At 36.0% G+C, this 13,116-nt stretch overlaps 2 protein-coding genes across 2 annotated transcripts in view; one reads left to right on the top strand and one right to left on the bottom strand.

The window, feature by feature from the left end:
* Nucleotides 1-13,116, bottom strand: part of Pngl (N-glycanase Pngl) — a 492,631-nt gene that overhangs the window by 376,377 nt on the left and 103,138 nt on the right. The window lies entirely within an intron of this gene.
* LOC148946270 (uncharacterized) overlaps nt 1-13,116 on the top strand; it is a 279,226-nt gene that overhangs the window by 256,569 nt on the left and 9,541 nt on the right. Inside the window, exon 4 of the mRNA XM_089097649.1 lies at nt 4,594-4,635. Within this exon, the coding sequence (XP_088953775.1) occupies nt 4,594-4,635 (42 nt within the window). The remainder of the gene's footprint in view (nt 1-4,593; nt 4,636-13,116) is intronic.

Here is a 13,116-nt window from a genome sequence, read left to right as displayed (position 1 = left end):
TGGGACTGACAGCACAGATGTTCTCCCTATGGACTCTTTGCCCATATATGGTGTGGGATCAGAGTCAGACTCAATTGTAGATGGCAGCAGGGGTAAGGGATTGCGCTGGTATCCCCTTTTCTACTCCCATGAAAAGTGACGAACCTGAGAAAACTTGCCCAATTTTCAAAAAAGGGGGGAATCATCCCCAAAATATCAAGTGATATTAATAAAAATTATATTATCAGATTCAACATATCAGAAAACCTTACTTTAGAGGTTTGAAGCTCATATATACAAAAAAGTGGATTTTGCAGTTTTTGCCAGAAGAATTATCACAGATGCATGTTTATTTAGTTTTTGTTTTTCCTTTTTTTTTTCTTCTTTTTTCCCAGGGGTAATCATATCGAACCATTAATCCTAGAGGACCAGGAGAAGGATCATTTGCTCGGAAATCAAAATTTCTAGTGCCCTTTGTAACTAAACGAATCTATTAGAGGGCACCTAGCCTCCTCCCACGCCCATTCTTTCCCCTAGGCCACCTGATAAAAATCTCGAGATTGCCATTTTTTTCAGCATAGTCCAAAGATCTAGTAACAATGTCTATGAGGATGAGTTGACCCCCCACAGTCCCCGGGGAAGAGGTGCAAGCTATGAACTTTGCCCATTTATTTGGTAAACTGGAAGCTCACAGTTATTTTTGGAGGGATTTGTCACTAGCTTGTTTACTTCTTATGGGCTTTTACTTTTTTTAACTTCTTTTTACAGCGCCGAGTAATGACCATTCGATAAATAAAAAAATCAGTAGCTTTAATATATAACCCAGGGCTCTAGCTCGATATTAGGGGGAGGGGGTAGGACATAGTTGTCACGGTAGTGAATACACATTTTAATAAGATTTACGATGCGATAGTCAGGGTTGCCACTAGGTCCACTTTTCTTTCGTGGGAAACCGAACCTGGTTTCCTACATATTAGCAGATTCTTTTGAGTTTAAACAAGCATTTGTTGATTATAAAATAAATTGGCTAGTTCTCATAATTTAGTCTAGCGTAAAGAAATGTATAAAATATAAACTTGTTACTTAAAATATTATAAATACAAAACCAGCTTCTAACCCCATTTCCTACCTTGTCCGCAGCAGTTATTCTCGCACATAGCACTAATCACTTTAATGTATTTTTCTGGTATACCATACAAAGATAAAACCTTTACTAAAACTCTTCTATCAACAGAATCGAACGCTTGCTCATAATCTATAAAACTGAGGACCAAAGGTGTTTGAAAACTCAGGCACTTCTCAATTATCAACCTAAGAGTGAAAACTTGGTCGACACATCCTCTACCTCTTTTAAAACCGCACTGTTCTCAAAATGGTTATCTCAAAATTTTTATTGATGTTTTTAGGTAAATGGTGGGCGTGGGAGGGGTAGTAGTTTTCCTCCAATCACTTTTGACTATTAAAAAGAGCTCTAGCCCTTAGAAGTTTGTATTTCAACGCTCTATAAAAGGCTTATATGCCCCCAGGGCATAACTTAGTATCACTTGCCCTGGGGGTTGGGGGGTTGTTACCCTTAAAGACCTCATTTCGTAATTTCATTCAAAGGAAACAAACCTAACTACAGGAAACTTAGCTAACGAAACGGAAACTACAAGCTATTTTCGTAGAAACACAAATTAGTAAACTAAAGGAAAGTCAAGAAAGGAAACATACACAAAAACTTTGCTTTCTACAAAGGAAATGTACAGCTAAAAAGTTAGGCATGTCCATATTTTTTTATCTTGTGGTAATTTTTATAGGATCGAAGAGATTTTTAAGGTGCTTATTTATTATAGCGACCCACTCAAGAAGTGAAGTTTGGTTAATCCTAATGAAATATACCTAAATACAAGGAAAATATACTTTAGTTACAAAATTATCGAAACTACAACAAAGAGTTATGGAAAGCAGACCGCTGAGGTCGTGTTACATTAAATACCTTACCTAACCAAAATACTAACTCTATGTATTCGATAATTAATTAATGTATACATATGTTTAATGATTAAATGCTCAGTTTAACAATTTTACCAACCCGATGGAAGAATTTAGCTACTCAGATTTGAAACAAAAGCAAACTGAATATTTGTCGCTATTAAACTCAAATATATGCAAATACATACCAATATATACAAATATATACAAATATATACAAATATATATAAATATATATATATATATATATATATATATATATATATATATATATATATATATATATATATATATATATATATATATATATATATATATATATATATATATATATATATATATATATATATATATGTATACATATATATATATAGAGTCGTTTATTACAATCCCTATGGCGAAAACATTTCTTAAATAAGGCGTAAAATCTGTTTTGTCAATAATTTTCATTTATTACAGTGCAAAAAATTAGACCGTGCTTAAACCGGCTTAGAACCGGACGGCAAGAAGTCCTTGGTCAGAATCCCATGCGATCCTCGAGGGGTGCCTCTACTCCTATAGGACTGGAACTAACCACAAGATTCCTAGGCGTGCAGGTCCCCTAAAAGGGTCGAGTCAACCATTCACCAGGGTCGCCGTTCTTAGACCCGAGTGTTACACCTCTCTACAGTTGTTCTTGTATAGAGGACCCTTTTATGATGGTGTTCTGCATCACCCTGCAATTTAACCCATTACCCATTTTAAGGTTTATTAACCCATTTAAAGGTTTTTAACTCCTGGGACTTGTAGTTACACCCGTGAGCCGTTTTGAGTGTTAATTTGAGGGGCCTTCTTCCTCCTCCGCCTGTATTTACAACCCCGGGTGAGGGTGCCCCAGTTTCTGTTATGGACCCCCAGGAACAAGGTCCCCCCTTGGTCTGTGCCTCCTGTGGAGGTACCCTACATATCTGCAGGGCGTTCCTCTATCGGCCCCTGGGGACACGCTGAATGGCCTGGGGGGGCCAAAACACTGTCAATCACTGTCAACTACCAAAATGATATAAATAGGCAAATATTGATTAATCCTAGGTTAAGGTTAGATCAACTAGATGGCCCTTAGGTGTTTTATTAATAAACAATTTTCAAGACTTGGAGACAGACATTAAAATAAGTCAAACTCAAAACGAGCAGAGATTAATCTGAGTAGTATTATAAACCCTATGCTTTCTAAAAGCCAGAATATAATTCGTACTTAACTGAAAAAAATTCAAATGACTTTACAGAAAAAATATCCATTGCCAGTTTAATATACATATACTTATATTTATTCTTTAAAATTTTAACTAATTTGTGTTTTCTTAAAGTTATAAGTGACAACATATAAAAGAATTATTTAAAAGAAACGACCCTTGTCATGAGGGCTATGGGGAGAGGGCTGTGATTTTTAGAAACATAATTTACAGACATTTCAGCAACGTTAAAAAAAATGGCCATATCAAAGGGGGGGGGGCAATTCTTCTTCTGATTTCTTTCGACTATTAAAAAGGACAATAGCCCTCTCATGTTCCAATCGAAAGAGCTCTTTTTGAATTTTTTACGACAAAACTTTCTACATGACATGATATGCCCCCAGGGCATAGCTTACAACCTTAGCCCTGAAGGCTGTTGGGGGTTGTCATACTCAAACACATAATTTCCAGACCGTTCAACTACGTTCAGCAAAATAGCTATATCGATATGTTGATCAGTAGTGCTTGGGGAAATGATGAGTATGGGGGGGGGGCATTCACCTCCGATCACTTTTGACTATTAATAAGGGCACTAACCCTCTCAATTCTCAGTTGAATGAGTCCTTTTTGAAGTTTATACGACAGCACTAGTAAAGACTTAATTCCCAAAACTTTCAGCTACGTTGAACAAAATGTCCATCTCAAAATTTTGTTTGGATTTGTTTGGGGAAATGGTAGGCTTGAAAGGGGCATTAGTTGATCTCCAGTCACCTTTGAGTATTAAATAGGGCACTAGCGCTTTCACTTTCCGATCAAATGAGTCCTTTTTGAAGTATCTACGATAACACTTTCTATAAAACTGTATATGCCCCCAGGGCATAACATACAACCCTTGCACCGAGGGCTGTGGGGAGAGTGTTATCCTCAAAGACATAATTTTCGGACTTTTCAACTACATTGAACAAAATGGTTATCTCAAAATTTTTATTGGATGTTTTCAGGGAAATGGTGGGTGTGGGAGGGGTAGTAGTTTTCCTCCAATCACTTTTGACTATTAAAGAGCTCTATCCCTTAGAAGTTTCTATTTCAACGCTCTATTAAAGGCTTATATGGCCCCAGGGCATAACTTAGCATCCCTTGCCTTGGGGGTTGGGGGGGGGGTTGTTACCCGTAAAAACCTCATTTCGTAATTTCGTTCATAGGAAACAAACCTAACTACAGGAAACTTAGCTAACGAAACGGAAACTACAAACTATTTTCGTAGAAACACAAATTAGTAAACTAAAGGAAAGTCAAGAAAGGAAACATACACAAAAACTTTGCTTTCTACAAAGGAAATGTACAGCTAAAAAGTTAGGCATGTCCATATTTTTTTATCTTGTGGTAATTTTTATAGGATCGAAGAGATTTTTAAGGTGCTTATTTATTTTAGCGACCCACTCAAGAATTCATTGCCAACGAAGAACCATTAGAGGTAAGTTTTTTTCTCTGTATTTATTAGGTAAAATTGAGCTTATGTTTTAGTGACTTATTTGGAACGCTCTACAGTAAATTAAACCATGTCCACATCCATTACATTTAAACTTTTTCGAATGGCCCTCTGTTATACATGTTTTTTTATTCATTTTACAATATTTTAGGATTCCTACATGCTTTCAGTTTGTTTTTATATATGGCTCAAAATTTTTTAAGTTTAACCAACTCTTTTTCAAAATCTAATTTCCTATAAAAGTTTGTATAACCTTAATTATCAAAGGCTCACAACCCAAAACATAGCCCTTATTATTCTTGGGTTCAATAATAATTTTACACTGCTTAATTTAAACTCTTAATTTCAAATTTAACAGCTTAATTTTAACTTAATTAAATCACACGGGCTTAATTTAAACACTACGGTTATTATTAATGCTTTGACATCAATTTTAGCATGTTTCTGAGAGTCTTTTTTATCGAAATTAGATCTGGTTCACTTTTATGAACTATGTTTTGATGAAAAAAGTTTTTCCCATGCAAGTAAAGAACGAAGTTGAAAATTAAAACGAACAAAAATTACTGCGGCTTAAGCAACATATTTTTGAAAAACTGTTCCAAGCAACTGTTCCAAAAAACAATACTTTCAAAACTTCTTGCGATTATTTTTTCTAAATGAGCTACCATCGAGGAACAAGTAAGAAACATTGATGAGCTAAAAGGCAATCCTACACAAAGATCTCAAAGTTCGACCCAGTGTAACCCAATTACTAAAAAATTAAATGTAGCAAACTTAACCAACGATCAAAACACAAATATTTTATAGAAAACGAACTTTTTTTTAGAAACTATGGTGAAGAGTTTATTTTCCGAACTTTGAATTCTAATTTTTGAACAGTGGAGCAAAAAATAAATGAAGATTTCTATCCTTTGTTTAATAAAACTTTGATTGCTCTAACGAAGACCTATCCATCGTTTTTATGACTCTGGAAAAAAAAGCAAATAGAGACGCAACTTGAAAGTTACATAGAAGTCCAAGTTTGATGTTGTAGTCGGAGGTTTGTTTATGAAAAGGGATAAAAAAAAAATGATAAAAGAGCATTTGGTCAAATTTTACAAATTTTTTCTTGGATTTTTCAAATCACTGATGAGCTAAAAGGCAATCCTAATGCTGAAATAGTTTTAGCAATATTTTCTAAGCTATTATTTCGAAACTCGTAGTCACTTCCAGAAAGATCGCAAGACCCAGCACATGCACAAAGCAAGTCACACCTTCGGATTCCCGCACAGGAGTACTTTCTAATACACATATTTCTACATTTGCAATGGACTGCAACACAGCTTAAAGAAATCCGTCACTGTCACTTTTAATGTGTCAGAAGAATACCCCCAAAAGCTTCATTGTATGCCCATCTGAAATTTAGGGGATCTAGAACTATTGGTACACACTCTCTAGCCTGTAAAATGATTCCCCACTTTAATACAGCCCTAAGGATGTGATATTTAAAGCTGTTTTCAGTGGGCGGAAGGTTTTTCAAGAATTTTTTTTCTATGGGATAAGTGCAATCGTAAGTCATTCAGTGAGTTAAAGTCTGTAGGATTCTTTCCGTAGGCTGCTATTTTGGCTATTTTTGCCACCTCCATCACTTCCTTTACATAATTCGATATATTGAAGAGGTCAATCTTGAATTCTTTGGTCAATTTTGCTATTTCACTAACTAGGCCATATTTCACAGCTCTTTTCACGAATGTCCTCTTGCCCAGAGAATATGCAAAGCTCATAGTCTCAGTACCACTAAGGCAGACAAGAAGTCCAATGCTGTCAACGAAGTCCCTTTGAAGAGATATACCCAGCTCATGCACAGGAAAAACACTGTCAGGATATTGGAGGAATAGTTCCTTATTGTTGTACTCTTCCTTTGCTAATAGCGTAGAGGAGTATTGCAAAAGTATCACCTGAATATCAGTGTCATTGGCCCGAACAAAGACAGAAGAACTTCCATTCCTCAAGCTAGACGCAACATGGACTGCTGTACGCATGTCTGATTCTTCATGTGTCCTTTCAAACTCACGACTAAGATGAGGTAAAGGTTCCAGGTATCCCTTTCTGGGCAATATCCCAACACGTTGACGATCAGAGAAACCTCCAGCAAGTATTATGTTAAAGTTCCTACTTTTACTTCCAAGATTGCACCAAAACTCACAAACAAGGGCCACTAAGTTAGCTTTGGACAAAGAACTTCTAAGAATTGATTGCCATGAATCACCGAGTTTGATATTGTCACTATATGTGGTACTGACCTTCAAACTCTGCTCACCCCTTTGTCTATGGCAACCACTACTGTCCTTTAAGCACACTGGTAAGTCAATTGGGTCCTTGATTATACAAATTCCATCATACCGGTCAGAAACCATATTCAGTTGGCGTAGATTTTACGAAACTTTGACCTCATATTAAAGTGTGAAGCGCACTCCGTGGTCGCTATTCCCGAAATCAATGGAATCAGCATGGTCGAAACTATTGTTTCCAAAAGTCAGAACTCATGTACCTACTTATGTAGTCAGAACTCATGTACACCTCCATCACTTCCTTTACATAATATCATAGAACAGTCTGCTTTGAATAGTTTCCACTTAAAACACTCTATCTGGTATTCATATATATATATATATATATATATATATATATATATATATATATATATATATATATATATATATATATATATATATATATATATATATATATATATATATATATATATATATATATATATATATATATATATATATATATATATATATATATATATATATATATATATATATATATAGTGAAAATTTGGTCGACACATCCTCTACCTCTTTTAAAACCGCACTGTTCTTCTCTTAAAACTTTGTCTACGGCATCTCTCAGTCTAACAAGTATCATATTACTAAGTAATTTACTATCTACAGAGACCAGACTAATCCCTCGATAATTACCACACTCATTTTATCACCTTTCTTATACAGTGGCTTAATTAGGGTTTTCCTAAAATCATTAGGTACTTCCCCTTTTCCCAAAATCATATTCATAATCTTCAGTAACTTATTTCTAACCTCAGAACCACCATATTTAAGAGACTCACTTACCACACTATCAGCACCCGGAGCCTTATTATTTTTTAATCCTTTTAGTACTGTCGCTAATCCCTCCTCACAAAACAAATCTTCCTTCACATCCAATGTATCACAAACTTTTTCATTTTCCTCTATATCTCTTCCTTCAACTCTATCTTGGTTAAGCAAATTCTCAAAATGTTCAGCCCATCTTTCTTTAGTTTCTTCCTAATCACTAATTGCGGCCCCATTCCTATCTTTAACTGGGCTCTAAACTTTGTGTTGGGAGGGTCAATTAAATTAGTTTTGTCTCCAGGCCAACTAAACTTTTTCGGACAATAATGTGCAATGGATGTTATAATTCGCTCAAGGTCAACCAGTGTCGTAAACTGAAGGACACTAAGTGCTGCCAGGTTATGAAAATCCCGCGTTTGAAATATTTTTGGGAGATAAAATTAAAACTTTTTAAGTTTTTTTTAGGGGGACGGGGTGCAGATCTTGATTTTTGACTTGGAGAAGGGGCACGGAAAGTTTATCGGATAAACCTATTTTGCCCCCCCCCTAAGAAAAATCCTGGATCCGCCCTTGTCTATAGTAACTGCAGCTCCTATATAAGATTAAATAAAAAAACTAAGTTTTTTAACTGAAAGTAAGGAGCGACATTAAAACTTAAAACGAACAGAAATTATTCCGTATATGAAAGGGGCTGTCCCCTCCTCAACGCCTCGCTCTTTACGCTAAAGTTTTTCATTGTTTAAAAATAAAATAGAGTTGTGAGAACTCTATATATATTTATATATATAGAACACATATAGCCTATATTTATATTTAGAACACACATATATATATATATATATATATATATATATATATATATATATATATATATATATATATATATATATATATATCTGGCTTATTAATATGTGGCTTAATTAAGGTTTTCCTAAAATCATTAGGTACTTCCCCTTTTTCAAAAATCATGTTCATAATCTTCAGTAACTTATTTCTAACCTCAGAGCCACCATATTTAAGAAACTCATTTACCATCCTATCAGCACCCGGAGCCTTATTATTTTTTTAGTCCTTTTAGTACTGTCGCTAATCCCTCCTCACAAAACAAATCTTCCTTCACATCAAATGTATCACAAACTTTTTCATTTTCCTCTATATCTCTTCCTTCAACTCTATCTTGGTTAAGCAAATTCTCAAAATGTTCAGCCCATCTTTCTTTAGTTTCTTCCTAATCACTAATTGCGGCCCCATTCCTATCTTTAACTGGGCTCTAAACTTTGTGTTGGGAGGGTCAATTAAATTAGTTTTGTCTCCAGGCCAACTAAACTTTTTCGGACAATAATGTGCAATGGATGTTATAATTCGCTCAAGGTCAACCAGTGTCGTAAACTGAAGGACACTAAGTGCTGCCAGGTTATGAAAATCCCGCGTTTGAAATATTTTTGGGAGATAAAATTAAAACTTTTTAAGTTTTTTTTTGGGGGACGGGGTGCAGATATTTATTTTTGACTTGGAGAAGGGGCACAGACAGTTTATCGGATCAACCTATTTTGCCCCCCCCCCTAAGAAAAATCCTGGATCCGCCCTTGTCTATAGTAACTGCAGCTCCTATATAAGATTAAATAAAAAAAAAAACAAGTTTTTTAACTGAAAGTAAGGAGCGACATTAAAACTTAAAACGAACAGAAATTATTCCGTATATGAAAGGGGCTGTCCCCTCCTCAACGCGTCGCTCTTTACGCTAAAGTTGAACTTTCTCACAACTCTTACTTTTTAGCCCGTATTGACTACTCCCTCTAAATTTGTTAACATGCCAGTACAATATTTCACTATTATGTCGTCGAGCTGCATCGTCCAGATCCTCGGCAATTTTATCCACGGCTTCCACTTCACACCTCCTTAGTTAATATTTTAATGCTTTATCCAATTTTTTTTACATTTATTTTGTTTTTATATGATCCATCACTAAGGTAATTCTTGTACAAGTCCTTTCTCTTTTCTATCAAACATAAAACTTTTTCACTAATATTCTTAGCTGCAGTTCTAGCTTTCTTCCCTAAGACACCTTCAGCAACTTCACAAATTATTTTTCTCAAATCATTCCAACCATTCTAAAAACATTATCAAATTTAAAACTCTCAAGTTTAGTATTCAGCTCTTCCTGGGAAGTGTCTCTCAAATTCTTATCCTGGAGTCTCCCAATATCATAACTTCCCGGGAGGCAGTTACCCTTGCGATATTTCAGCTTTAAATTAACCCTTGACACCACTAGATGGTGATCTTTACTTTTAACATCAATAATCGCACTCCTATATACCCTAGTATCTTGTATTGATCCTGCTACTCTTCGGTTTGCAATAACATAATCAATAAGGTTTGCTGTCTTACCATCATGGGAATACCATGTTAACTTATGAGCTATTTTATGACCAATCACCGTATTGGTTATAACTAGATTGTTTTACCTACAAAATTGCAAAAGTTTGTATTCATTACTGTTTTCTTTTCCTACACCAAATTTACCTAGGCTAAGGTACCATCTATCTCTTTTTCTACCAACCTGGGCGTTAAAATCTCCCAGTAAAAACATCATATTTCTACCTGGGACCCTGTCTATTTGTTTCTGTAACTGTAAGTAAAATTCATCTGAGTCACTAGTAGCTCCGTCAGTCGATTCTACATGAGCATATACTGCTATAACTGATACCCTGAAACTTTTAGTCACAAAATGAGCAATTAGTATTCTATTATTGATACCTTCCAAGCCTAAAAAAGACTTGGCAGCTTCCTTATTCATCATGAGTCCTACTTCTGTCTATATACCCCATCCTTCCTGCCTGAGTAAACAAATTCTATATCACCTAATTTCATACTTCCTACCCCTGGCATATGAGTTTCTGAAACTTCTAATAAATCGAGTTCGAATCGTCTGAATTCGTCAGTCAAAATGTCGATACGATAGTCATTTTTTAACGTCGTAACATTCCAAGTTCAAATTTCCATGTTCTTTAAATCATTGAAATTATTTTCGCCTCAGGAAAAGCAATGATCCCGGATACCAGTGCAGGACGGGGATCACATATCTTCTCAAGTCTATACCGAAGTGCTTAAACCGGCTTAGAACCGGACGGCAAGAAGTCCTTGGTCAGAATCCCATGCGATCCTCGAGGGGTGCCATTCCTCAAGTAGGAATAGAGTTGACCGCAAGGTCCCCAGTCTTGCAGGTACCCCCACAGGGTCGAGGCAACGCTTCGCCGAGACCGTTGTCCATAGACCTGAATCTTACGTCCCGCCGCAGTTGTTCTCCTAGAGAGGACCCTCTTGCTGTGGTATTCTGCATCACCCTGCAATTTAACCCATTGCCCATTTTAAGGTTTATTAACCCATTTAAAGGTTTTTAACTCCTGGGACTTGTAGTTCCACCCGTGAGCCGTTTTGAGTGTGCATTTGAGGGGCCTTCTTCCTCCTCCGCCTGTATTTACAACCCCGGGCGAGGGTGCCCCAGTTTCTGTTATGGACCCCCAGGAACAAGGTCCCCCCTTGGTCTATGCCTCCTGTGGAGGTACCCTACATATCTGCAAGGCGTTCCTCTATCGCCCCCTGGGGACACGCTGAATGGCCTGGGGGAGGCCAAAACACTGTCAATCACTGTCATCTACCAAAATGATATAAATAGGCAAATATTGATAAATCCTAGGTTAAGGTTAGATTAACTAGATGGCCCTTAGGTGTTTTATTAATAAACAATTTTCAAGACTTGGAGACAGACATTAAAATAAGTCAAACTCAAAACGAGCAGAGATTAATCTGAGTAGTATTATAAACCCTATGCTTTCTAAAAGCCAGAATATAATTCGTACTTAACTGAAAAAAAATTCAAATGACTTTACAGAAAAAATATCCATTGCCAGTTTAATATACATATACTGATATTTATTATTTAAAATTTTAACTATTTTGTTTTTTATTAAAGTTATAAGCGACAACATATAAAAGAATTATTTAAAAGAAACGACCCTTGTCATGAGGGCTATGGGGGGAGGGCTGTGATTTTTAGAAACATAATTTTCAGACATTTCAGCAACGTTGAAAAAAATGGCCATTTCAAGGGGGGGGGGCAATTATCCTTCTGATTTCTTTCAACTATTAAAAAGGACAATAGCCCTCTCAATTTCCAATCGAAAGAGCTCTTTTTGAATTTTTTACGACAAAACTTTCTACATGACATGATATGCCCCCAGGGCATAGCTTACAACCTTAGCCCTGAAGGCTGTTGGGGGTTGTCATACTCAAACACATAATTTCCAGACCGTTCAACTACGTTCAGCAAAATAGCTCTATCGATATGTTGATCAGTAGTGCTTGGGGAAATGATGAGTATGGGGGGGGGCATTCACCTCCGATCACTTTTGACTATTAATAAGGGCACTAACCCTCTCAATTCTCAGTTGAATGAGTCCTTTTTGAAGTTTATACGACAGCACTAGTAAAGACTTAATTCCCAAAACTTTCAGCTACGTTGAACAAAATGTCCATCTCAAAATTTTGTTTGGATTTGTTTGGGGAAATGGTAGGCTTGAAAGGGGCATTAGTTGACCTCCAGTCACCTTTGAGTATTAAATAGGGCACTAGCGCTTTCACTTTCCGATCAAATGAGTCCTTTTTGAAGTATCTACGATAACACTTTCTATAAAACTGTATATGCCCCCAGGGCATAACATACAACCCTTGCACCGAGGGCTGTGGGGAGAGTGTTATCCTCAAAGACATAATTTTCGGACTTTTCAACTACATTGAACAAAATGGTTATCTCAAAATTTTTATTGGATGTTTTTAGGGAAATGGTGGGCGTGGGAGGGGTAGTAGTTTTCCTCCAATCACTTTTGACTATTAAAAAGAGCTCTAGCCCTTAGAAGTTTCTATTTCAACGCTCTATTAAAGGCTTATATGCCCCCAGGGCATAACTTAGTATCCCTTGCCCTGGGGGTTGAGGGGGTTGTTACCCTTTAAGACCTCATTTCGTAATTTCGTTCATAGGAAACAAACCTAACTACAGGAAACTTAGCTAACGAAACGGAAACTACAAACTATTTTCGTAGAAACACAAATTAGTAAACTAAAGGAAAGTCAAGAAAGGAAACATACACAAAAACTTTGCTTTCTACAAAGGAAATGTACAGCTAAAAAGTTAGGCATGTCCATATTTTTTATCTTGTGGTAATTTTTATAGGATCGAAGAGATTTTTAAGGTGCTTATTTATTATAGCGACCCACTCAAGAAGTGAAGTTTGGTTAATCCTAATGAAATATACCTAAATACAAGGAAAATATACTTTAGTTACAAAATTATGGAAACTGCAACAAAGAG

Source organism: Artemia sp. Qi Xiang Cuo, chromosome 12 (assembly GCF_049724085.1).
Source record: "Artemia sp. Qi Xiang Cuo chromosome 12, ASM4972408v1, whole genome shotgun sequence".
NCBI classification, from domain to species: Eukaryota; Metazoa; Arthropoda; class Branchiopoda; order Anostraca; family Artemiidae; genus Artemia; species Artemia sp. Qi Xiang Cuo.
Note: the sequence above shows the minus strand (reverse complement) of the source record. Positions and strands in the feature narration are given on the sequence as shown.